At 48.8% G+C, this 27,954-nt stretch overlaps 1 protein-coding gene across 1 annotated transcript in view; it reads right to left on the minus strand.

Annotated features, from left to right (window-relative positions):
- NUP160 (nucleoporin 160) overlaps positions 1-27,954 on the minus strand; it is a 1,937,143-nt gene that overhangs the window by 47,612 nt on the left and 1,861,577 nt on the right. Inside the window, exon 35 of the mRNA XM_069623088.1 lies at positions 25,173-25,277. Within this exon, the coding sequence (XP_069479189.1) occupies positions 25,173-25,277 (105 nt within the window). The remainder of the gene's footprint in view (positions 1-25,172; positions 25,278-27,954) is intronic.

Here is a 27,954-nt window from a genome sequence, read left to right on the forward strand (position 1 = left end):
TGTCACTGCACAGAGGGTGCTGTGTAACACACGTGGATAAAGATGGTTCCTATGAGGGTGTAAAACAAAAAAAAAAAGACATTAAACACAAAAAATAGCCTAGAACACACCTAGCAAATATGCCTAATAGTGGGAAAAAGAGTCCACTCTTAGCAGGAGAAAAACCAAACCCTTCAAATCCAGCAAAGCTGCTGGGGACTTCTATAGGTAAGGGAAATTCGCCATAGAATGAGAATTCTCCCTAACATAGGTTGAGGGTGGAAAGGTCCAGTACAACTCTCAGGCCAGCCTGGTTCTTTTTCTGAATGGCCAAGATCCTGGAGTAAAAGCCTGAGCCTCGCTGGGAGGCTGGGACTTCCTGCACGGTCTGGCTCAGGACGAGTGACTGAATCTCCACCAAAAGAGTTGCTGACCCAACTTGTGGGAGAGGAGGAGAGGCAGGAATAGGTAGACGGTACCCAGAGGAGACTACTGACAGGATCCAGGGGTCTGCAAAGTTCTGTCGCCAAAAGTGTGCGTGAAAAGCAAGCCTGCCTCCCACTGGCGACACGTGGACCAGGAGGGGTGTGTCATGACTTCTTACCCTCGGAGGCAGAGGAGGGGGACTGGAAAAAGCCCTTGCCCCCCCCCTTTATATTGCTTGCGCAGACTTGGGGTCGGTGAGTGTTCCGGCTGCATAGCCCTCAGTTCCTGGAAGCCACAGAAGCCTCCAGATGAGCAACCCTTATCCGAGCGTTGCTGAGACTGGGAGTACGCTTTGGGCATGGTCTTTGTCAGTATGGATAAAGACTTAGCCATCTGAGAAAGAGGTCACTGCCCTTGAAGGGCAGATCGAGAATGCGTTCCTGGACATCTGTGTTGAACTTGGTTGCCCGGAGCCAGGCCATCCTTCTCATGTCCGGGGCAATACAGATGGCACGTCCAGATGTATCAATGTGTGCCAGGGTGGACTCCATGATATCCTGAGCCACAAGCTTGGCTTCGGCTAGCCTCGCCTTAAAACACGATTGGCTGTGGGTGGGGAGTTCCGGGAGGAAGTCAGCAATTTCCCGCCATAATCTCTGGTTGGCAGCTGCCAGAATGGCGTCGGCGTTGGCCTGTCGCAGATGCAAGGAAGCATTGGAATACAGCTTCTTACCGTGTGCCTCCAAGGTTTTCTCCTCCTTGCCTAACAGAGCCGTAGATGACGAAGACAAGGACGACTGAGGCTTGGAGTACAGTGATGACGCAGCCATCACCGAGGAGTTTGCCTGAGGATGGGAGGAGAGCAAGAGTGTATCCCCCTCCATCTGCCTGTACTTGGCGTCCAGGCGGCGGTAGACTGGCTGGACAGAGTGGGGCTTGAGCCAACCCTTCTTGGCGAGGGACACCACGTGGGTCTGTAGTGGAATTCCCGTTCTGGCAGAAGGGCGCCTCGTGAGGACGACTTCAACAAGGATGCCCTCTGCCGGCTGTTCTACCTGGGGCTGGAGGAGGCGCAGGTATTCCGCCAGGCCCGAGAGACGTTCGTGGAAGGCCCTGGCTGATGGTGTGTCAGGATCCTCCTCCTCATCAGTATCTGGAGGGTCTGGGAGATCCTGTGGAGGAGGAGGAGGAGGAGGAGTATCCAGAGCCAGAGGCTGGGGCACTGGGACTACGGCTGGAGGCTGAGGAAGAGGAGGAGGCTGGTATGGAACCTCCTTTGGAGTAGGCTGAGGAGCCGGAGGAGGCGGCTGCGTCGGGGCCAGAGGCGTCGGCGGAGGAGTCTGTGGTGCCGCTAGCATAGCGGGAAGGACTTCCCTGACTGCGTCCTTGATGATGGCCTCCATATGTGGAGACTTCATGAGGCCGAGGAGGGCACGGACGGGGTGGCTAGAGGCAGCTGAGGCTCTGCCGAACCTGTACATACGGACACAAGGGAGAACAGCCCTGCGCATAAGAAGGGTAGGCCGTAGGCCACGTACCTGGTTGATGCCAGTCCAACCTCGATACTCGTTCCTCGCCGAAGTCCTGCAGAGGCGTGGAACGGGTGTCCTTTTCTGACACATCGGCCATTTTGTTGAGCTGCCTACCATGTGGCTGCGACGTGTTGCTCGGCTTGCTGGGGCCAGCCTCTGCCAAGTCTCTTATGTGTGAGGTGCGCAACTTGCCCCAAATCCTCAGGCACAGGCCCGGTAGGTGTACCAACCTCGACCCGGGGGTCGTTAGAGCTGCGTTCAGGCGCCCCCTCGGACATACTGCCGGTAACGGGGCATAACCCCTCGGCCATGATGCCGGTACAAGGGCGGAGCCCCTCAGGCGCAAGCCCGGTAACAGAGCCTACTGGCCCCTTAACCCTGGCACCGGGAGGATTCGAGGACACCTCAGCCCAGAGGCCGGTAGCTCCGACAGCCTGGGTGCGTGTGTTGCTCTAGGGACCTGACCGGTCCCTCACGCGGAGTAGAGTCCTTGGTAAGGAGTCTCCCTTGCGCGGTGCTGATGAAAATATAGACCCTACCTCAGTCCTGGATCAATGCTTCACGAAGTTCTTGAGATCATCAGAAGGAGACCGCTGAAAGAGCTCCCTCCACCTGGCAAGTGTTCTTCAGCGCTTTCGAGGACAGCGAGCCGCACGCCGAACAGGCTTACCAACCGTGGTCTGGGCCAAGGCAACGTAGGCAGAGGCCGTGGGTGCCTGAAGTCGTGAAGAGCCTGTTGCAGGATGGGCACTTGCTGAACCCTGTCAAAGTCGACATGCGCCGGGGAGGAGCTGTGGCATCTGAGGACCCAGCAGCTAATTGATAAAAGGCAAAAGAAGAAAAAGGAAGAATGTGCGTGTGGAATTACACGGCCGAAGCAAAACCCAGGAGCGCTGGTGAATTTGGCACGTTCCCGTCGACGGGGAAAAGGGAACTGAGTCAGGGCAGTGCATGCTCCCAGGGCCACACCTCTGCGCGCCTCTAAATTTAGAGAGGAAGAAGATTTTTCTGGTAAAAAAGGTTCCGTCTCCCGTCCCTCGCAGGGGATGCCCATGCAGTATGGAAGAAAGGGGACGGGACGCAAGAGTACATATTTATCAGTCCCGCGTTCACCGCCCCACATTTAGGACATGTTTGTGTTCCTGCATTCTTAAACAGTTCAATCTTCTGAGGGGTCATATATGCTCTATGGGTAACATATAACTGGATTTGTTGCAACCTCGCCTTCCTGGACACTTTTTTGTGGTATCCCTGAACCCTCACCCACAACCCATCACTCAGATTCCCCGGCTTCCTCTTCCCAGTCCTGTCTCAACTGGAGCACCTCCTTTCCCACCCTTGACATCAGCAGTTCGTAAATTCGGGAGACCTCATGGCCTCCATCTGATATATCATAAAATGTTTCTATGGCCGTGTCGGGCTGAACCTATAGCACTTTTTCTGACCAGGTGTCTTATCTTCTGTACCATCAGTCTGGCTTCGGAGCTGCCAGAAGCATGGAAACTGCTCTCCTGAACATCCGTGAAGACCTGCTCTCCAATCTTGACTCTAACATCCCGTGTCCTCATCTTACTTCATCTTTCGTATGCCTCTGATACAGTAAACCATGCCATCCTGCTCAACCGTCTCTGACAACCTGGGTATTACCGGTCAGGCCCTGGTGTGGCTGGACCTGGGAGGGTCGGCCAGAGAGGAAAGAAGTCAACTTGGGTCCTACCTCCGCGCTATCTTTTTCTCTACCTGTGGTATCCCCGAGGGGTCTAACCTCTCTCCCTGGCTGTTCACCAATACCTGGCACACCTTGCCCCCCGCATTGCCGCTCTCTGCCCCAATTTTCAGTGCTATGCGGGCGACACTCAGCTCATTTTCACGCTACCCTCGGCCACCTCTTCTCCGTCTCTCATCACTGACTGACTGCCATCCAGGAGTGGTGTGCCGCAAACTACCTCTGCCCTAATGCCAGTAAGACAGATTCTCCTTGTCGGCACACCCACTCCCACCTTTCCTGTCGCTCTCTGGCCGGCCTCCCTTGGCCCTCTTCCTGCCCCTACCTGCGAGGCAAAAAATCTTGGGGTCATCTTCGACTCCATACTCTCCTTCGCCCCTCACATCTCTGCTGTCTCTAAGAAGTCACACTACCAGCTGCACCTCCTCATAGGTATTCTTCCTTTCCTCCCTTTCCCCCAGAAGCTCACTGTCTCCAGAGCTCTGCTTCTCTCTAGGCTGGACTATTGCCTGCCTCTACTCTCCGCCCTCTGCAACTCATCCGGAATAGGACTGCAAGAGTTGTCCTTGGCCTCAAGCCCAGGGATCGCATCTCCACAGGAGTGAAATCTCTGCACGGGCTCACAGAGACTATGAGGATTAAGTTCAAAACCCTCTGCATTATCCACAAGACCTTCTGGGGTCTGGGACCCCAATAGCTTCAACTCTCTCTTCCTTCTCGAACTCTTCACTCATCCGCCTTCAACTCCCTCAGGGTCTGTCGCTTCTCCAAGCAACGAGTTGGCGGTAGATCTCTTTCCCTAGCCTCACTGAAACTTGAGGAGAACCATCTCCAGTTCCGAAAGCACCTTAAAACCTTTCTCTTTGCTTCAGCTTTCTCTCCTCCTCTCCCCTGCTGACCTCCTTGCCGAATCTTGACCTGCACTGGCTACCTGGCGACCCACTGATCTCGGGTCCAGGGCCCTCCCCAGTGGTCGGAGTGTACGAAAAGAAGTAGTGGAACTATGTTCCCTGCTGGCCTGCGCCTGCTCGCCAAAAACCCCACTGCCACAACCCCTCCCACACACAATACACCCCCCCAAACACTTGCACCTGCTGTTTAAGGGAACGTCCAGTGCAGTGCACTGAAAGTGCAAGTTTCAACTTCTTCTTACACTTTTATTTTAAAACAAAACCGTTCCGGAACTGTTTCTTTTTAAAATAAAAGTATAGGAGCTGTACAAGGTAATTTTAAAAAGTATAGGAGCACCGCTCCCGACCGATCCCGACCGCTCCAACCACTGGCCCTCCCCCACTAGTCACAATCACCTGCACTGCCTGTCTGGGCAACCTTCCCATGCACTTGAACGATCTGAAGGATACTTGGCCTAGTAGGATCATTGTCTGTCCTCCCTGTGTTTCCCCCTCCCTTGTCGCGTCGCGCTTTGAAACACTTGTGTATAGGCATGTTATAAATGCCATATCAGATCATATTATATCAACCTAGTATAAGTCATCTACTGTCCCCGGTGTTGACTGGTGCCTTACACCAGTCTGTCAAACTCCACTGCCTTCCCATCTTGCCACACATCCCCCAGCGTTGCTATACCAATCGGTTCCCAATGCCTCCGGACTATCTTCCTCAATTGTTCGTCCACTCCATTCAGTGCCACTAGTGGAATTTGTGGGGCACACTGGATCAGGTTCTCCATGACCCGACAAGGCCTTCGCCAAATCTTCCATCTCAAATCTAACATTCTTGTCCCTCCATCTTGCTGTGGTTCCGGCAACCATATCCGCTCTTTTAGGAAATATGGGACACATTCAGCCCTCAACAATCTGGATTCTGATGTGGAGTCTTCCGATAATCACCTAGCCACATATTGTAGTTGGATGGCCAGAAATAGTACATCTCGAAGTTGGGCAATTTAATGCCCCCTTGGTCATACGTGTTTTGCAGTTTCCACAGTGCTATTCTATTTCTAGTGTTGTGCCATATGAACCATCTACATATATCTTGGAGTTGAACAAAGAATCGCTTGGGTATCATATGGTATATTCACAAAGAAGTGCAACAACCTAGGCAGCACCACCATCTTTAACAATACCACTCTCCCCATTATGGTCAAAGGGAGCTTGGCCCAGAACCTCATACTGTTTTCAATGTTAGCCACCGCCTTCTCTGTGTTTTGTTTGTATTCGGCCTCGACAGTGAGATATACCTCAATCCCCAGATATCTAAAGGTCCCAGTCTCCCATTGTATTTGTAATACAGGCAGTGTCTCTTGTGGTATCACTTTATATCTACCCAGGGGAAATATACATGATTTCTTGGGGTTCACTGTTATGCCGGACAGCACAGCGTATCGCCCCATTACTTTCAGAATATATTGTAGATTCTCCTCAGGATATCTCAAATACAGCAGCATAAATTGATATCAGGTGTTGCCCTCCCTTTGTGCTGATCCCCACCTCTCCATATCGTTGCCTTAAATATATTTCCAGGGGTTCCAGTGCTAGAATAAACCGCATCAGAGACCAAGGGCATCCCTGTCAAGTACCCCTACTGAGTTGCCATCAATCTGAGATGGTCGCTCCTGTCCTAACTCGAGCCAGTGGTGTACTGTACAGCAGTTGGACCCACCTCAAGCACGTGGGCCCAACCCCGTATTCCTTCAAGGCTGCCATCAACCACGGACATTTGACAGAATCAAAGGCCTTCACTGCATCTAATGAAATGATTGCAACCTCCTGGGGGTCCTTTTCCGTTTGTTCTATGACATGATGGAGCCTTCTAAGATTGTCGGATATGCTTCTGCGTGGGACATACCCGGTCTGATCGGGATGTATACGTTTATTGATAACCGGTTGTTAGGGAGAATTCTCATTCTATGGCTAATTTCCCTTACCTATAGAGTCCCCCAGCAGCTTTGCTGGATTTTAAGTTTTTTTTTTCTCCTGCTAAGAGTGAGACTCTCTTTCCCACTCTTAGGCATATTTGCCATGTGTGTTCTAGGCTATTTTTTGTGTTTAATGGCTATGGGGTTTATCTCACCCTCATAGAAACTATCTTTATCCACATGTGTTTCGCAGCACCATCCGTGCAGTAACACAAGGGTGTCGTAGCGACCCCCAAACAGACTACATACCCTGGGACTGACTTTACTAGTCAATCTTTATGAACAAAACCTGTACAACCCATCTTACTATGGAGGTACTGGCAAGGGTTAATAGCTTTTCCCTTATGTTCATTTTTGAGAGGGTACCGTACAGTCCCTCTCTCAAAAGTTTCTGGCTAGTGGCAGTGGGTACTACCAAAAATATTCGACCGCAAATATTTCCCATTGTTCGAGGCTACCACTTTTACTGACAGCCTCTAACATACCGCCGGTTTATTTTATTATTAACTTTACTCCGGTAGGTTTTATTTGCCTGAACTTTTATATAAATTCTTTCTCGTGTCTTTCTCTAAACTCCTAACCCAGGTCGGAGATCCTTTGTTCGTCCTTTTGGCGGGCTTCTGCCTCCTTTCACTGCCACTGAGTCTGGGGTGGAAGCACTGTGTGGGAGGGGGGGGGGGGGGGAGTAGGACTCAGCAACCCATTTCACACTCTGCCCTGATAGGCTGGAGGGTCTCCCGCCAGGATGACCACTCCACTGTGTGAGTGACAGCTAGGCTGTATGAATGGGGATCTTTTTGCATAAAAGCAGGGTCCTGAGGACTGGAAGAGCAAGACGTCGCCACTGGAACTAAAAAGCCGAAGAGGAGAGAAGCCAAAGACATCTGCACCAACTGAGCCACCGGTGAAACCCTGCTGCAGCGTCTCACCACTTTTCTCCACACGACGAGAGAAGATCTTCATCTGCGAGAGCCTTCTTCCCTTGAGCTGGTGGGGCCAACCGGTTTGCCAATCGCCTTCCAGGACCTGCCTTGGTCGAATCGCCAGTGCCCTGCACTCGGAGACCGGATGGCCAGGCACCCGTCCACCCGGACCGCGATTTAAAAGAAGCGTACCTTTTATTTGTTTGGCGGCACCGCGGCTGGTTTCATCCCTGGGCAGTGCAGTAACTCGAACCTTCCTCCACGACGAGAGTATCTCTTCCTCTGCTGGATCTCTGGAACTGCCAGGAAAAACCGCCACCGCAGGAGCCTCTTCTACATTTTAAGGTACTTTATTCCGCCAGGCCTCCCTTTTTGTTTGGTAGCGCCAAAGGTGTTTTAAATCCTTTACCTACCTGCTCGGTTGGCCGCCCCTATCCTCTAACATTGTCTTTCACCTTCTGCATCCAACTTTTCGAATCGTTTAACAAAGACTTGACTGCAGCTACAAGAACATTTTTCTCCTGGGCTCTTTGACATGTACCACTGACTCTGGCACAGGCCTATTGACTCTGGCTGAATCTGGTAAAACTGCCTTCTCTAGATTGCTTCTCAAATAGAACTGTGTTAGTGTACCTAATAATTATGACCACCTTTATACAGAATACTGCTCATCTCCCTCTTGAGATAAGTCTGACTGCTTAGCCACAGCTATCAACTAAATCTTTGTGGTACAGACTGATACCAAAGGGGATGTATTGCTCATACCTGTAGTCTTAATCTTCTGTAGTGCTCCCTAAGGGAACTACACATGATTCTGCCTAACACTGGTCTCCGCCTATTCTCCAGCACTGCCATACGTATCTTGCTATCTTGATTAAGCATGGGTAGCTGTCTGTATGACCTGTAGTCCATGCATGGTTTATTAGGCTTAAGAAGCGGGATGATAATTGCCTCCCTCAAAGATTCCTGCAGCATCCCCCTATCAAATGCTTCATTGAACATTGCTAATAGCGGGGGGAGCAACTCTGCCTTGTATGTTTTGTAGAACTCGCTAGGGAGTCCATCAGCCCCTGGAGCTTTACTAGTAGGTAAAACCTTGATCACTGCTTCTAATTCCTCTAAAGTAATTCGGACCTCTAAGTTCTCCCTCTCCGCTGCCCCAGTTTGGGAAGGCCAATATCACTCAATGTTTCCATCACATCAATCTCTTCACCCTCTTCAACATTCATGTACAGTCACTGGTAGAACTCTAAAAAGCCTTTGGTTCACTCCTCCTTGGGTATCCAGTATTTGCCCATTCATCCCCCGTACTGCTAATTGTCTGTCTGGGTGTCTCGCTCTTATATAACCAGGCTAACAGCCTGCCCGGCTTATCTCCCCTCGCGTGCTGCCTTTCCACATATTTTTTTATATTTCAGGTTGCATAATCTCTCCCAATACTCCCTGCAATCCTGTTGTAATTGTCTTATGGTTCCAGCCTCCTCAGGGGAATGCCCACCCTTAAGCATTGTCTCTAGTTTATTTTCTGCTTCGTGTAACTCATGCAGTTATGTTATTCCACCTTGTAGATCTTTGGATTTAGATATTGCAGTTCCCCTCACCACTACCTTAAATGCCTCCCATAATGTGCCAATTCTACGCTGCCAGTGTTATGCTCAAAGTATTTCACTATTTCTTTCTTCAGGACCTCCCTAAACACTATCTTTCAAAGCTTCGGCCCTAAGTCCCCATGCCGGGATCCGTGCTCTGGGTGGCGAGTATTGCCATGCTATATTCAGTAGCGAGTGGTCTGAGATGAGACTCGCTTTGTATTCCGACCGCACTAGTTCCCCCATCAACTCCGGTTCAGCAAATATATAGTCTAACCGCGTGTGCAGGTTTTGTGGGGCCGAATAGTGCCTATCCTGTGGGTGGTGCATCTTCCATACGTCCACTAGACGAAAATTAATCAATAGGGTCTCAGGGCTTAAGCTGCTGGGGTAGGCTTTTCCATATTCCCATATGATCTATCAACCCTGGGATCTAACGTGTAATTAAAGTCCCCTCCCGATATGACTGCCCCCCCAATATATGGGCTGTTCTTGTTGTATAAAGTTCTGAAATAGCCTGTAGGATCTTGGTTCGGGGTATACGTGTTGATAATACTCAGCTGTCTATTTTCCACTAATCCTCTTATTAGCACCATCCTCCCATCTGGCTCTATGGTAGACTGTAACAGCTTAAAAGGGACATGTGGTGCTATTTACGTAATAACCCCTCTGGCGTACGCTGAATATGTTGCTCCAATGGTGGTCCCTCTCCATTTCCTCCCCACCACTTCCAGTTTTTCTTTTGTCAGGTAAGTTTCCTGTAATAAAGCAATGTCAATTCTCTGTCTCTTCAAATACATTGTGACCTTATTGCTCTTCAATTAATTATTGAGCACCCAGACATTCCAGGTTGCTATCTTGAGGTCCCCCATCTTATCCATACCTTGTTCCGTCCCTGTCCTCCCTAGTCTTCCGCTCCATGCGCAGTGGTGTGTAGGTGTAAGCTTGCTCCCCAACTGTTAACATCCCTCCCTCACCTTCCTTGAAACTCCCCAACGCCCCCTCTGTACCCCTCTCCAACTGTTGCCCAGCTCCATCCATGGATCTCAAGCTACCCTGCATCTAATCCTTCTCGACCTCGCCAGTACTTGGAACTCTGCAGGGGGATACCACACTATTGGTATACCAACTAAATTCAGTACTGGGGTTAGGAACACGTTCCTTCTGTATCTCCCACATTGACGCCACAGTATAGAGCTTGCAAGCCCTACTAAATGCGTATCCCATGTTACTTTATCCAATTCAGCCTAAAGGCTCATATCTTGAGAGTAATCCGAGTGCAATGTCTACATACCCTATACGGAGCCCCTTAGGATAAGGTACTACTCTGCAGTCTTATCAGTGTTGCGGCCGCTAATCAGCCCCAACTGCAACTATGTGTGGTACAGTGCGATAGTAAAGCTGGGTCACTTATTCTGTCCGCTCTGGGTCTGGCCCTCTGCACCCTCTGGGCAACCTAGCGTATCCAGCAGCTCGCCGCCTCTTCGGGTGTCTCAAAGAAAAATGCCCTGTTTTTATGTAAGACTTTCAGTTTCGCCGGGTACAGCAGCGTGCATTTAAAGCCAGATTCCCGCAGCCACCTCTTGACCGTTGCGCAGTGTACTTGTTGTCTCTATACCCCCAGGGTGTAGTCCGGGTACGCCGTAACAGTGGCCGACGCTCTAGTTATCGTGCCCCCTTTGCGGAAGTGTTCCAGGATCTTCTAACTATCCTTGTAATTCAAAATCCTGGCTATGATCGCCCGAGGAGGGGCCCCCGGCTGGGGTCTCCTAGCTTGGGCCCTGTGCGCCCTCTCCACAGTAAACCCTTGAGTAAGTGCTCCTGCGCCAATCTTTTTTTATCATCTTCGCCACATAGTTTGTCGGGTCTGCACTTTCTTCACCTTCCGGCAACCCCACCACACGTATGCTGTTGTGTCGTGCGCACCCTTCCGCTTCTTCTGCGCAGCCTTCTAAATTGTGAACCGGTTGTTGCCATATATGTACCTCCTTAGCGTTGGCCGGGCTGGTATCGGTGTATCTCTTCACCTTGCTTTCCAAGCCACTCGTGCGTTCCGCCAGCGCCCTCACGTCTTGTCGCAGAAGGTTAACATCCACACTAACCACGTCAATTTTGAATTCCAATGCGCTGAGCTTGTTCTCCCAAGAGGATTTCAGGTCCGCTATGGCCTCCAGGATCAGGTGGTCCCTACGCTATGGAGTGATTATTCCACGTGCATCCCCCCCCAGCGTGCGTGGAAGCATCCGGTGTCTGGGCAGGTTTAGCAAAGATATCCATCGTGGGTTGTTTCCCTTTGCCTCTGCTGATCTTAGATGCCATCTCAATTCGTGTTAGGAGTGGCGTATCCGCCTCGGAGAGTTTTGTTATCAACAGACGGGGCAGCTACCGGCGACCTGTGATCAGATCCTGGTTTGTAAACATTTACTGTGTCCCTGCTACCGTTTGGCCAGCAAGGTCTGTATTTACTCAGCATCCTGAGAGCACCTCCGTTGATGGCCATGTCGCATCAGTTGTGCTGTGCGTGCCCCAGATGTTGTTCTGTAATTGTACCACCCTTCTGGATGCCCTGATGGCCTACACAAGCTCCCATTCCGTAGGAGGGCACTTGTTCACTCACATCACGCAAGGGTTGGGCTCTCGGCACGTCTGGGTACGTTATTACAAACTATTCAATGGATTATTGTGTCCCGTCCCTGGGGTTTCACTGTGATTATGTGTAAGCACAGCCACTGTTTTCAGTAGGAGGCGTAGGGCTCCTCTTCTCCCAATCTGCTGTCCACACATTGGTTGTTGTCACTACAGTGCGCATCCCAGCCGCACACGATTCCAAGCCTCTATCTCCTTTGAGTTTCTTCATTGTCAGGCTTCTTTAGGTTCCAGCCTTTCATCGGATTCTGCAGTTATGTCGGTCTCGTTACTGTTGCAGCTCCGCTGCTTCTTTGTATACCTTGCTATCCGCGATGCCTGCGGACTCGCAGTTTAGTTCCGTGTACAGTGCGAGAGGTCCGTGTAGGTCGCTGTAATGGCTCAGGCAGTCCTGTAGTGTCGTCCGGGGTTTGCTCAGCGTTGAGCGTGGGTCACTTGCTCTGTGTTCCACATGCGCTTTGTGCGGCACTGTGACTGAGTTTATGTGTAATGTCTCTCGGCCCCACAGGTTTCACTTTTCGTTTGATGCTGTTCCATTTAGCGCTCGATCGAGTCGGAGTGTGCCCCTCCCAGTCTGTGGTGGTCCGTGCCTCCAGACTGCTAATCTCATATGCTTTTTTCACTGGGATGTCATATCAGGCATTTGCCAGTCCCGAACATTACTACTATGTATGCAGAAGGGGTGTAACCGCCTAGGTGTTCTGTGCTCTCCCATAGTTTGGTTCTTTAGAATGGGAGATGCCAAGCCTATGGAGGAGTAGGTGGTTCGAGTTGACCTGTCTCTGATCCTATCCATTGCCAGGTTCATATCACCCATTAAGAGAACTTACTCTTTGTCCCGTCTCCCCCCTCCTCAACAGTCACAGCATAAAAGGTTCCTGTGCCGAATTAGGGGTGTAAAACAATAGTATAGTGATTCACCTGCCCTGGAAATCTCCCTCCACCATTACATACCTGCCCTCAGTGTCCTTGTCGATTGCTGTGTGTGCAAAGCCCATATCCCTGTGTATTAGTAGGTCAAGATTCCTGGGTACACTCTAAGGTTTTCACATACGGACATTTACTCTAAAGGGCCATTTAGATGTCCATCCACAAGCACACGTCTAAAACACTTTAGTTGGAGGAGGTGCAGGTGTGGTAATTAGTAGGTGGTTGTAGTTGTATGGGTTATGGTTTGGAACAAAGAAACCTTTTCCTAATGAAGTTTGCAGGTGGCCTTTGTTTCCCCAAGGCAAGATGGATCCTCTATTCAGCAGTAAGAACAAGAGTGAGTCAAAGCTACCCTAAACTAAGGCGTGACATAGGGTCACAAGTTTGCAGAGAAAACACCTTTAGATACAGAAATATCAAGAACAAGCTTTAATTTATACTAACAGAAAACAAGACATATTGACAAACTGCGCCGTAGCGCTGGAGATATGCATTATTGAGTACATTGTGGTCTGCATATTTGTGAGTTAGTAGGCAGAGTGACAGAGGTATTTCATGTATTGTTATAAATGGCAATACATTAACATTGTCGACACACAATTGGGTTTTTCTGGTTCGGTATTTGGATGGCAGATGGCAGTGGCTGTATACAGTAAAGCAGCGCTGCAGAGTAGTACAGTTTGTGGTCGGGTCGATGTTAAAAAGATGCATCCACCATCATGAAGCTGTTCGGCACCAGCGTCTTAAGTGACACAGCTCGTTTTCTACTCCTCAAGGAAGAGCTCCTGCCACCGAACAGCTTCATTATCCACTGAGCAGTTCCAGTCTTCTGACTTTTGAAGATAGCCCACAGTCCAAAATCAATCACAGGACCATCAAGACCTGAACCTAAGCGTCTACTTACCTGAACATGGTGGACGCCTCTTTTTAACATCGACCCCGACCACAAACAAACTGTCCTGAAGACCGTTCGGTACTACTCTGCAGCGCTGCTTTACTGTATACTGCCACTGTCACTCTGCCTACTAACTCACAAATATGCAGACCACAATGTACTCAATGCATATCTCCAGCGCTACGGCGCAGTTTGTAAATATGTCTTGTTTTCTGTTAGTATAAATTAAAGCTTTTTCTTGATATTTCTGTATCTAAAGGTGTTTTCTCTTGAGCTAGCAACTACCTAGCTCCTCTGCAAACTTGTGACCCTATGTCACGCCTTCGTTTAGGGTAGCTTTGACTCACTCTTGTCCTTACTGTACTTCCTACCCTCTCGAGTCAAGACCCCTTCAAAAAAGAGGGTTTCGCCCATTTATTTCTCATCCTCTATTCAGCAGCAGTGATTGGAGGAGACTGGCAGTGAGGTAGTTTGGAATTCTATTGAGAATTCTAAACTGCCTTTCATTCTAGTGTTCAAGGAAGCAGGTCGCAGTTTTTCAGCACAGCAGTAATTCAAGTTAAGTTTGAAGAAGTTAATATCTAGAAACTAATTTGAGAAGAAGAAACTCTCAGAAACAGAAGCATCAGCAAAAGGCAATGCAAGAAGAGATGTCAGAGGAAGGAAGCCGTGTACATATGAAGAAAGTTAAGTGCTAGTGATCTTTTGTGCATACAAGTTACAATTCAATATAGTTTACAACTGAATAACGTGTCGGCATGTAGTAGAAAGACACGGAAGGGTAAAAGCCTTAATCTGCAGCAGTAAGAGTGTAGCCTTTGAAGACCGCAGCAGCTGTGGAATGCGCAAGTCGTTTTCGTAGTGCGCATACGATTCGTAAGGTGCACGGTCATCCTTGAGCTCTCGTGCTGGGCTAACGCTTACAGCGCTAACCATTAACCAGTCGCGCAGGTCTGGTTGTCGGGGCGCGGTGCTATTCCCTAACACTCCTAACCTTACGTAGAAATTATAAATACTAACGTAACTTAGTTGTAAATAGTGTTTGACCTACCGATTCCTTTTGTGTTCATTGCGTGTTGGCTAGAGGAAGGAACCTTCTGAGGCGTGCATACAAGCCGCATCGCATAATCTGTTGACTTTCATCGGCAAACAGCTGCGTTAGTTCTACAATGCAAGTTTCACCTCAGAGAGCTACTTCTGATGATTAAATTCAGGAAGCCTTGTAACGAGGAGCGGCACTATTGTTAGGAGGCATTCGTTTGAATGGAACAAACAGTCAGGGAATAACTGCAAGAAGCATGTTCTTTGAACCTCTGAACTTCCAAAATTTTTCATAGTTTTTTGGTTACGAAGTTAAGCAAGATTGAACGAGTTAAGCAAACAAAGTAGGCAAAACTGTTCTCGAACATTTAGAACTGAGGACTCTTGGAATCTGAGCTACAGATTAATCAGAAAACAGGCTCAACTAGGCAGTCAAGACAATTGCTAAACACTCTCACAGACTCTTAATGACAGAGAGGAGAACCAGGAAGAAGAGCGAGACAAGTAGCAAATGAACTAGAGGCAGCATCAGCCAGCAAACAATAGTTTCTCAAGACTGGACAGAAAAACCAGCTAAATATAAAAGGGAGCTATTAGCTCATTCCACAAAGGCTGCAGGTATTAGAGGGTCCAGGATGGGCAAGAAGATAAGGTAAGAGTTAGTTTGGAGACAAGTGAAAAGTAATTGCTTTTGTTGCAATTGATTTTAGGTCTTCACAGCATCACATCACCTTGTGAGCCTGAACAAACCCCAGCAAATCCAGTCCAGGAAGGATGTAGTAGCAGTGGGTGCAGTGAAGATCAGCGTTTGTTATTTTATCCCAATTCCCCTTGGGTTTGCCAGCTTGGTAGTTAGATCTTCTAAGAGAATATTGGGCAGGTAGACTTGGGGGTTGGGGGATCTGGTGGGCCAGCATCACTACCGCAGGAAGTTTCTGATTGGACCTGACATAGTAGCCCCTTTTACTGCTCGAGTAGTGATATTGGTATGGAAGGGATCTATGGTCGAGTAGTCCCTGGTCCTTTTTTTAATAGGTGGGTTTCCTGAAGCGCTACTATATGCAGCTGAAGTCTATTCGGCTCCCTAAACCGCGATGTACGTTTATCCGGGATATTCAGGCCATGGGCGTTTTCAGTCCCTAAATTAATCACCATAGTACACTACAAAGTGCCCCACAACCTGCAGGATGTAGTTGGCCATTGCATACCCGTTCTTCTCCGAACCCCCATTGCAGCTATTTAAGAACCACCCCAGAAAAATAATGCTTCTTCGATCCTGTAAAAGACATTTCCCATGGTAACTGCTGCCATTGGCACGCTGCCCTCCTGGTAACTCCCAAGATACCACCAATATATCTGCCAGTCAATTAAGTACCTGATCTGAAAGATAGTCCCCCTCCACCACCTCCCACATGACCCAGCCTGTCAGTAGGTTGCTATATGCAGGCAAAAAAATAAAAATCGCTGCAGGCCCCGGCCCATCCAACTAATCAAGTTATGAATATAACAACGAAAAACATTATGAGATTCCCAACTTGGAGCAACACTCCTCAACACTGTTAAACAGTTCTTTGCCCATGGGCGATGTGGAGAACGAAATGCCATCAGGCATAACCGATATGCCGGTTCCTCCCAGTACAAGACAAGCAGGTTTCTGGTTGTTGCCCAATCATCGGCCATCTCTTTTTTTCTCCTGCTGGCACCGTGCGGCAGGAGCCCTCTCCTCGGGCACCATAAATGGCTGCGACAAGCTGTGCGGTACTCTTCTCGCTCTGTATGATTTTCAATAGCCGGGCTCCTTCCTCTACCGTGAATACAGTGTGCACTGCATTCTCACCTTTAACTTGAGGCCAAATGGATACGTCCATCAGTATCGGATGTATTGACATCGTAGCTCCACAGTGATGGGTTTTAGATGTCTTCTCTTTGCTAGGCGGGGCTGGGAGACGTCCTGGAATATTTGGACTGTGGAGTTCCGAAACTGGATTCGTTCAACTTTGCCTTCCCCCAGGATTGCTTCCTTGACTTTGTAGTCGTGGAATTTCACCACAATATCTCTGGGGCTGGGGCGATTCTCGTTTCTCCTTGGGCCCACTCTGTGCAGCCTATCCATCTTGATAACTCGCCGTGACCTGCAACATGAGCTCCTGGATACAGTCATCAATGTCGTTCCCCTCGGCGACTCATTACTTTCCTGGAGGGCTGACATCTTTCCGTGGACCTCATATGTCCATTTCAATCATGGCAAGGAGCGCTTATTGTGGTCCACATGCTCTCCCAGGGCCACTACCTCCCTCCTGATCTCAGTGATGGACTACACCATCTCCTTTTGAAGCTCAGTTATTTCAGAGTGGAGCGGGACCATTATGTCCATGGAAGCAGATCAATGCACTGGGTAAGAAATTCCGGCATTAGAAGTGGCACACAAGGCACAGAGCATGACTCCATCGGTGTGTCCGCAGCCATGGCTTTTGCAGGAGGGTCCTGGCTTGCGGGTGTATACTGGAGCCTTTAGATTTTCTAGAGGCCTTTGACATTCTGCCTCATTCGAAAGTCTATGCGCAGATCCTGGATGGGGGCCACCTCCAGTCCACTCAAACCTACAGCAGGCACCTCTCTTCCTACGCCCCTGGTCTCAAGGGGGGCCCAGGCTCAGCAAACACAGAATTTAGAACAATCCAATGGGGGCGCAGAGGCAATTTAGCATATATGATCACCACAAGTTGTCTCCTTCCACATAACTAGCTCTTCTTGCACCTTTGGGCAGGGTCCAGGGACCTCACCGTCACCCACATAGCAGCTCTGCAGCCTTCCCCCACAGTCAGACCGAGGGGCTTCTCAGCAAGATGGGGTTGGGGGGAGGAGGGCGGCTACACTGCCACTCAATGGGGTTTGGTGTTATAGACCCATTAGGCAGGGGGACACGGTCTTCCCTCGCAGCCACTCCAAGCATTACCCCTTTGCAGTGTTTTTTGAAATGAGAGGATTGCAGTAGCCTTCATGCACCCCAGACTCACCACCTCATGTATTGCTGGCTGTTGTAATTCTGGTGGGTACCGGGCCGTGCAGGGGAGCACTATTCCCTCTCCCCACTGGAGGGGATGGGGGGTGGATGGGGGGTTTGGGGGTATGGAGTTACACGGCTCCCATTTATGGCATGCACAGGGGTATCCCCGGCCCCCTCAGATACCTCCACCGTACAGACTCGCATTGCCTATGCACATTACTAACTATTGTCAAAATGAAGGCATTTGCGCTGCCTACAGGGACTTCTGAGTCAACTTTAATGAACACACAGAGGCCTATGCTCATCATATAAATCATTTGACACCTTAACTCAATCTTCCAACCTCTCGACCAACGCTCCTGCTAACCTAAGCTTACGTTCATAGGCAACACAGGCCCACTGAACTTCATATATTGCAAATATGCATCTATATGTTCTACAAACCCTTAGACCATCATGTTTATCCATATGAACTTTTTATGCATTTTAAGCCTCTGGATAACATTCACATTTTGGTGTAATTTATTTTAATGCGTTTTCAGCCTCTGGGTACCACTCAAATCTAGGTGTGACTTTTACATAGGTCACATGCCCTCTTGGCCTCCCTTACAAATCCAGGTATACATTTAACTTGCTAGCTGGCCTTTGATAGCCACACCATTCACACATCCACAGCCAGGTATATTAGCTACTGGCAAGCTCTCTGCTGTAATCCCAACATAGGCGAACACAGATCGGCCCTTTGCTCTGCCAACCCCTGTCTGTCCCCTAGGTAAGATCCCTAGATTACAAACTTACAACCACCCCGGCATATACTTTCCAAAAAGCATTCACAATGACCAACCCTGCTCACGCACTGAGTCCCTGGTCCGAACAGATGGCTTTAACAGCCACACTCCTTACCTTACCCCCCCCACCCGCAGCGAAAACACACACTCTTATTGCAATTTGCACGTATGCTCCCAAACTGACATGATATTCCACCCACACACTTCCTTCCTAAAGGGTATCCTTTCACACACACTGCTACCTCGCATCTGATAATTCCCGACCACCAAACGTGAACCTCTACCTCCCTGCTTCTCCACCCACACAACACTGTTTCATCAAATACAGAAACAAACGCCTAGCCTCCTGCCGAATCTCAACCCCTAAAAACCCACCTACCACCATACCATCCATCGGCCAGAGAAATAAACTACTCACCTCCAGAACTGTTAGGGAGAATTCTCTGTAAAGGCTAATGTCCCAAACCTAGTGAGTCCCCCAGCAGCTTTGCTGGATTTTTGGGGTTTAATTTTTTCTCCTGCTAAGAGTGAGACTCTTTTTCTCCCACTCTTAGGCATGATTTGAGAATGTCCTTTGACTTTGTAATGTGTTTTATGGGCTATGGGGTCTTTTACTCCATATGGCTTCATGTGTTTTTGGTGAGTGTGTTACACAGCACCCCCAGTGCAGTAACACAGGGGTGTGATAGTGGCCCCCAAACAGACTCCATACCCTAGGACTGACTACTGTCTCCCAGGGCATGTAAAGTCACCATTGACTTTACTAGTCTTAAATTGTGAACAGAACCAGTACAAACCATCATATTGTGGAAGTACTGGTAGGGGTAATTCAATTGCCCCTGGGTCTGTTTTTCAAGGGGGCACTGTCCAGTCCCCCCTTGTCGAGTTTCTGGCTGGTGGCAGTGGTTACCACGCAAAATATTCCACAGGAATATTTCCTATGGCATTTTACCATTAATTTTAAACGCACCACTTTTTTGGTGCAATGTTAAAGATAACGCTGGGTTATTTATTTAATAGTTATTCCCCGGTTGGGTCTTTTTGCCAGGACTCTGTATAAAAATGGTGTTTGTGTTCGCCTCTGTAACTCCAACCCAAGCCGAGCCCTTTGTGCCACTTTTGGCGGGCTTCTGCACAGAAGCCTCCAAAAGTGGTGCCACTCTGTCTGGGTCTACAGGATGTGTGGGAGGGGGGAATAGGCACCCTGGATTGAGTTGCCTCAGCAACTCAAGTCGCACTCTTGTGTGATTGGCCCAGTGGTGAGCCGCCCGGCTCACCACTTAGCATGTTTGAGTGACAGCTAGGCTGATGAATGGGGGTTTTCCGCATAAAAGCAGGGCTTTGGGGACTGGAACTTCAGAATTCGCCACAGGACCTAAAGAATCCAAAGAGGGAGAAGCTGAGCCGACCTGCAACGACGACACCACCGTGGAGCCCTGCTGAACTGAACTCACCACTTCCCAATGACAGAGAAGATCTTCTTCCAGGAGAGTCTTCTTCCTTTGTGCTGGTGGGGTTAACCAGTTCGCCTTTTTTCGCCTTCCTGGATCGTCTCGTGGTCGAATCGCCCGTGCCAAGCACCCCGGCAGAGGGATAGATATGCTTCAACACTACCGCGAATAAAAGGGTAATACCTTTTAACCGAGAAACTCTGCGGCTGGTTTCTTCCCTGGCAGTGCAACGACCTCCAGCTTTCCTCTACGTCGAGATCTTCTCTTCCCCTGGACGAAGCACCGACTTGCACCCGCTGCCAGGAACAACTGCCCCCGCTGGAGCTTTCTCGCCATTTCAGGTACTGTGTCCCGCCTGGTCTCCCTTGCAACAGACTGTCCAAGGTGTCCCGTAAATCCTTGACCCTCTATCCTGGGGTGATCTCGGACCTGTTAACTAACTTTTCTGAACTGATCCAACTCATTTTTGAACTATCTGCAAAGACTTTTAAAGTGTACTTCAACTGTGTGATCTTGGGAACATTCCGCCTTGCTCTCTCCAAGAGTGGGCCTGGCCTATGAACATTTTGCTCTACAGTAGACCCTGCCTTTCTTGACTTGCTGTGGTTCTTTAAAAGTGTTGGTATTGTGTGTTTTCCTATTTCTGCCTTTTCTCTCCATTTTTAAATCATTATTGGAGTGCCATTTATGGTTACGCACTCACCTCTGTTTTGCTAAATAAGTGGTGTACTAACCTAGACTTGTCAAATAATTAATTAGGGAGGTCTATATATTTCTAGTGACTGTGTTTGAACTTGCTTGACATATTAGTGCCAGTGTATTTTTACAAGTGTGTTTTTAAATAAATAATTATATACTTTTATACCAAAGCTCTGGTCAGTGTTTGCTTGTGCTACTGTCTCTTTGTACGTAATGTGTATACTCTACATACTGCCTAACTCTTCTTGAGAGAAGTCTGACTGCTCAGCCACAGCTACCAGGTAAATCTGGGTTTACTGCTAACACCTGTAGTCTTAAACTTTTTGCAGTGGTCCCTAAGGGAACTGCACAGGTTTCTGCCGAACAAGAGCGATGACCCACCTAGCAACTAGATATCACGCATCTACGCGGATTAGCTCATCCCAGAACGATCTCACCCACACTGGCTCACCCGCTCCCGATAAGGAGAAGCCAATGAAACCAAACTCCCTGAAAACTAACACTGCGAATACAGATACCACAACCCACGTTAAGGGAGCCCTTAATGCCAGATCCCTCCTGGAACACACCCTGGACATTGCCGACCTTATCACAACTAATGATCTAGACCTCCTTGCTATAACAGAAACTTGGCTGCACCCAACAGTCTGCCCTGTCCTCTCTATGGTCATCCCTAAGGGGTCCACCATCCTTAGGAAAGATAAAACGATCTCCAAAGGAGTCAGAGTGGTGCTCATCGCCAAAGATAACATCATACTGAGAGAAACTACCAACCACACCTTCCCCTCGGGAGAAGTGATTAAGTTTAAAATCTCCCTCTCTGCCACCTCCACCTCCACGCTCCACCTAATCTATAGACTCCTAGGCCATGTGACCTCGTTCGAGGAAGACATAGCTTCCTTCCTCGCAACCAACACCAAAGCCTTGTAAAAAGAGTCATTCTGGGAGACTTCAATTTAGGCCTCAATGACCCATCAGAACCAAGGCCCTCGACAACACCATTGAAGTGCAAGGTTTCACTCATCACATCTGCAACCTTACCCATAACAAAGGAAGGATATTGGACTGGCTAGCAGACCTTAACTGCCTCATCAACATACTAGCTAGCGAACCATGCCCAGGGTCAGACCACAATGTCATTCTATTTTCCATCTGCGTGATAACCAAGCCCAATACTCTGCCTCAACGCATCCCGGCGACACTCAAGAAACCATCGGAACATCACCCCTGACAACATGCTCCCTTTGCTACTACTGATAACTACTCACCTTAACACCACCTCCGACCCTACCTCCATGGTGACTCTCTAAAACCAAACCTTCCTAGCTTCCATTAACAAAATTGCTCGCCTGAGCAACTGCAAAGCCAAACCGATAGCTCACGCTAATTCATGGTACACTGCTAGCCTTAAAAACCTACTAAAAGAACGGCTTAGAGTGCTTGGAAAAAAAAAACCTTCCGACACAAACAAACTACATTTCAATACACTAGCCACTGAATATAAGGAAGCCACCATCCAATCAAAGGGCAACTCATACAATATGAGAATCGAAAACACTCACTCGGGAACGAGAGCTCTTCTACATAATACAGGAGCTCAAATCACCAGTCCCAACACCTGACCCCTGTATCAAGGATCGTCCTTGGTGTCCGAACATCCAAAATGCCCTCTGGAACAAGACCACTCCACCCCAAAATAAAATCAATGCTAAAAAATCTAAACTCCTAGCCACCCAACCACCAGACCCACCCCCCACATCGCTAACCACCGCTCCTAGATTCGAATTCGCCTGCCACCACCGCCGAATCCACAAAAATCATCAAGGGACAGAAGCCTTCTAGATGTCAAGGTGATATTTGCCCCGCCTCTCTCATTAAAGACTGCAGTGACAAGCTTTATCCATTCATCACAACCTTGATTAACAACTCCTTCTCCAGTAAGGTACCAGAAAATATTAAAGAAGCTTTGGTACTCGCACTGCTCAAAAAACCTACACTGATCTCAAACGTCCCCACCAATTACCGTCCCATCACAACGGTACCCTTCCTTCTGAAAATACTCGACAGAGTTGCATACCTACAGATACAAACCTTTCCAGAAACCCACAACCTCCTAGGCCACTGCCAGTCAGGCTTCCGCCTTCGCCACGGAACTGAAACCACCCTCTTGGACCTCAAAATTCAAATGGACCAAATTAAAGACAAGGGGGACTTAGCAATTCTCCTATTTGACGTCTCTGCAGCTTTTGACTTTGTTAACCACAATATACTCTGCCAACACCTTGCCCTAGCTGCCCACTTCTCGACCAACGACATAAATCGGATTGAATCATTCCTATCCAACCGCACTATAAGAGTTTTCTCCACCTCAGCAGCAGCCTCACCAGCCCAGTCTCCTGTGGAGTTCCCCAAGGATCATGTGTCTGCCAACTCTGTACAACATGTTCACTAAGCCGCTATTCGACCTCCTAAACAAACTAGGAGTCACAGATTCCAATTATGCAGACACCCAATATACTCCTACCGATCACCGGAAACTACTACACCGACTCCAACTCACTGAATAAAATCTACCTCACCATACAAACCTGGATGGCACACCGAAAGCTTTGTCTTAATGACGATGAAACCAGACTACTCATCATTGGCAGTCAATTTAAGCTAAATAATCTACCCCCAATATTATAAATCCTTCACCATTGATGGGAACATTATCACAGTAGCAAATGAGGTAAAAACACTAGGAGTTCACCTGGACTCATCACTTTCCTTAACAAGGAAAGTCAAGGCCATCGCATCACCAAACCGATCATCGCTAGCAGACCTTTCTTAACCACAGACAACTATCACCCTCACCAGAGCACTTATCTAGGATTGACTACTGTAACTCTCTCTTTGTAGACGCCAACGCCCGAAACATTAACCAACTACAAATAGTCCAGAACAATGCAGTCAGAGCCGCCCTCAACATCCCTAAAAAAGAACACATCTCATTAGCTAGACGCAATAGCCACTGGCTGCAGTTCAAGATCGCATTAAAGTCAAAACCTTCTCACTAATGCACAAATGCCTTTCTAATAGCGCTCCGAACTACCTAGCCAGACACATTTCTAAAGTCCAGTCCAACAGACCCACCTGGTCAGCCTACTCCTGCCACATTGCCATCCCTAACAAAAAGCTGGAGGCTCCAGCTTTCCAGTGATTGCGGCCAAACTATGGAACTCGATGCCCCTGGCCCTGAGATCAAGCCCATCCCTCTGGTCCTTCTGCAAAGGCCTCAAAACCTGGCTCCCCTCCCCCCCAAGACACTAAGAAGCTTTACGACCACACACCCACCTGCACCTTTATTCTGCCATCCTGCCACTACCTTCCTACCCATCCCTTCTGCATCCCACACAACTGCTCCTTATAACCCTCAGAAGACAACCTAATGCTCGTCACCCTAAACATGGTAATTCCACTGTAATTCCTTGCACTTTCATACAGAGGTCAGCCTAATGTATGATGAATCTAATGTAACCACGGTCTGAATCTCATGCAAACAAGGTCTGTAACCTATTACCCATGCAGGTAAATAATGTAATGTCTGTACCTTTTACCTCTGCAAGCAACTACTGTAACCAACCTTCTTAGGTATAAAAACGCCTAGATGCATCTGGGCTATGTGCGCTATACAAATGACTAAATAAACAAATAAAATACATTTCTAACATGTGCAGTTATCTTGCAATGAATTTCCTGAAATCCAATGCATGGTCTTCCGAATTTTCAAGTAATGTAGAGTACAATTTATCATGCAACTGCCATCAGTATCTTTTAGGGAAATATAGTTGCGTCTAACCAGATTGCTCGCTCCACACTTTAGTGCACAATCCCCATAAAAGATGCCATTCGGTTCTCATACTAGCAAAGACAACCAGGTATCCAGTGACAATACAGGTGAGAAAACATTTGCGGGAATGACAATTTCTCTCCAAATATTCTAGGACTGCTAATTCTAAATTACACTGGTCCTCAAACCAGTAAATAGGGCCTTTTTGGGGTCCACCCTCTAGTCATTGTCCTCCTAGAACAGACATGGGGCAAAACTGGATTGCAAGGTCTGCATAATTTCATAGTAGGGTGTAGTATCAAGCCTGCTGGCATCTCTTAAGTCTGACACCAAGACGGCAATAAGGGCATCCCTGGAAAGAAATTCCTGAGGAAATAATTCTTGCTGTCCTGACCGTGTCTCCAGACCATACGAGATGTCCCAGCGACTATTTATTTCACATGCATTATCACACAGTATCCCTCATTCTCTTGCATAGTGAAATAAACAGCACCCTGCACCTGCAAAATAAAAACGGCTAAAGATGTTACAGGAGTATTTATTGCAACCAAAGCAAATGGTCATTTTCCCGCAATTGTAATGTACAGTCATGTTCTATTTTATATGCAATGAACTGCACTGTTTAACACAGTGTTTGGAATCCAATCTGCAAAGCCTTCAGACAAAAAGCACTTTGGAACCTTGCCAATGGCAGTTAGGCACTATACAAAGATAACATAAGCGCTATTTGTCACTAACATTCAAGAGGAACCTGCTCTTAAACCACTACTGCATTAATATCCTCAGTAACTACTCTTTTTGGATGGAGAGAACATGGGTGTCCTACTCACTGCAATGTTCTGCTGGTTCGCTGAATTCTCTCCAAGGGCCTGCAGCAGGTGGTCAATTGCAGAATACGGCAGCCACACAATGGGTGCAGTTCCAGAGAGAGGATGCTGAAAAATCAAGCATTGGTAAACAAATGTTAAACATGGTCATCAGGGACACCACTTAAAACCTAGTTGCTCACTCAAAGACACAGTTGCCATCTCCCCATCTCAGATTAGCACCCCTAGACCCTATCCAAGTGTTCACTTGGAGCCATAGAGTAGGTTTCATGCAAGCCATTAATATAGATATGTCAGGGGGTCTAGAGGCTTCCCCACTCACTAGGGAGGTGGGAGGAGGGGGGTCTAAAGGCGTACCCCGCTGACTATCTTATTGCTACTAGAGGTGGTCAAGAAATCAATGCCAGAATTTAGGAGAGTGGGCCAATAAGGCATAACCTTTAAACATCTTTAGATAGATATTTTATGATTTATGTACGGTAAATTCCAAGAAAAGCAATAGGTGGAAGTATTATTGCCTACTAATAAAGAGGGTTTGAGTCAGCTGCCGGGTCACGGTAGGTTTAGGTCCAGTCACAGTTTTAAATGAGTGCCTCAGGAGAACTGCTGGGCCATTCACTGTTGACCACAGTACAAGTAAAATTTAGAATATCTAAAGAAGTAGGGGTGCTAGGGAACCCATGTAAAACAGTGCCTACTTACTGAGGCTCTGACCCTGATGGAAACACTACAACAGAGCTTGGCAGAAAAGATCATGGATAACCTGAGATGACTGCAAGTTGTCGTCAAGGTTGTCGAAAGGGTTGGTTGTCCACCAAAAATGGGAAGTGAAGATTTCAGCTAGCCACTGCACCAATCGCATTTCCTTCCCTCAGTACCAAGCAGTCTACAGCTGCAGAAAGGTCAAATGCCTTGGTCTCTACTGTTTGTTATGAAAGTTTTTGTCTATGCCCTGGAACTGTGATTAACATGAGCAAAGTAAAGCATTTTTAAATTCACTAACCTGCTTGCAGATTTATTTTTCATTTATTTTGGTGGCTGGCAAGCACCCAAGATTAACAGGGCAGGGGGTGGGGGGAGGGATGTTTTGTGGGGGGGAGCGCGTGGCCAGCGACGGATGCAGTGGTGAAGCTCCGGAGCTCCTGCTCCAGGTCACACGACTATCCGTCATAAATCCTGCAACGAAAAACCTTGAAAGCAGAGTCAGTGGAATCATAAATCGGAACACCCCAAGAGCTGATTGTGCGAGCCAGAGGGCAGGAAACGCTCTATATGAGCTGGTGCGAGGAAGAACGCAGCAAGGGAAGGCACCGGTATGAGAGACTGCAAGATGGCCACCACCACCAACAGGAACAGGCACTGGTGAACCTGGCGGTCAGCACATGAGACCCATTCGCACACGCAAGCGGGGAGCAGGGGTCAGACACAGCGAAAGGCCGAGCAACTGAGGGAGAGACACACACAAGGGGAGCACCCTGCAGTGTGGATCGGCTGCAGTACGAGAGCCAGAGAAGAGGACCCTCCGGAGAGACACCCATTCCCCCTTGCGGTCGTAGATGGAGGAGTGCTGCAGGGGAGAAGAGGCATCCGAAGGCTGCATACACATGCAGACAGCTGAAAGAACAGAGCAGTAGCCCTCGGACGGTGGTGGTGGAGACAGCGAGGCAGGCCACACAACACCGAGGTGAGGAGAAGCGTGGGGGCAGGCACCCAGGACTTCGGCAACCCGGAGCGCAGGGATAGTAGACGGTGGCGGGCTCCGTGCGGCGGAAGAGCACAAGCCCACGAGGGGTGAGCAGCGGGAAACAACATCCCAGCTCCCCTATCAGCGACTGAGAGCAGTCAGGCAACTAGCGACGAGCTCGCCCACCGGAGAGACGGATTCAGTGGGCACACCAGAGCAGCCACGCTGAGGCACAGGCAGCCTTCACTCCATGGGAAGGATAGGAGTCAGGGGCCAGTAACAGGCACAACACAGGGATCCGGATAATAAGTGCCCCGCACAACAAGAAGCAGCAGCTCCCCCACCATCGGACAGGGAGCAGGCTGGAAGTTATATAAATTATTCACCGTAGTGACTAACTTAGTACATAGTCCCCTTTCCTCCATACTGTATGGGCGTCCCTTCCAAGGGACGGGAGACAGAACCCTTTTCACCAGAAAAAAACCTTATTCCCCTTTAAATTTAGAGGCGCGGCCGAGGGAGCATGCGCTACCCTGACTCCGCCGCCACACCTCCGTCCCCATTGATGCGTCGACAATAGATTTAACATTGCCTAATGACACCAGTATTATTAAGGGGGAGGTTGATGGGACGTATGGAGGAAAGGGGACTATGGACTAAGAGTACGTTAGTCACTACGGTGAGTAACTTACATTACTCTTACGTCCCGTCCCCTTTCCTCCATACTGTATGGGCGATTACAACTGATTGTAGCCCCAGGGTGGCGAGGGGACCCTCCTTAAGCAAATAGGTTCCCGAGAACCGCCTCTCCGAAAGTCGCATCAGATCTAGAGCCGGCATCCAAACAGTAATGCTTGCAGAAAGCCGAGTGAGAGACCCAAGTGACCGCCCTGCTTATGACTTGCCAAGGGACATGTCGCTGGAATGCGATGGCCGTTGCCTTGGCCCCGACTGCGTGGGCATGCATGTTGGCTGGGAGCAGCTTGTGCTGGCCCTCATACGCTTCCTTGATGGCAGAGACCATCCAGCGGGATATGGAAGCCTTAGAGGCCTGATCGCATGGCCTCGAGTCTCCAAAAGCAACAGAGCTTTCGACTTGCG

The sequence above is a fragment of the Ambystoma mexicanum genome, chromosome 11 (genome assembly GCF_040938575.1).
Source record: "Ambystoma mexicanum isolate Mex_15411 chromosome 11, UKY_AmexF1_1, whole genome shotgun sequence".
In the NCBI taxonomy this organism is placed as follows: Eukaryota; Metazoa; Chordata; class Amphibia; order Caudata; family Ambystomatidae; genus Ambystoma; species Ambystoma mexicanum.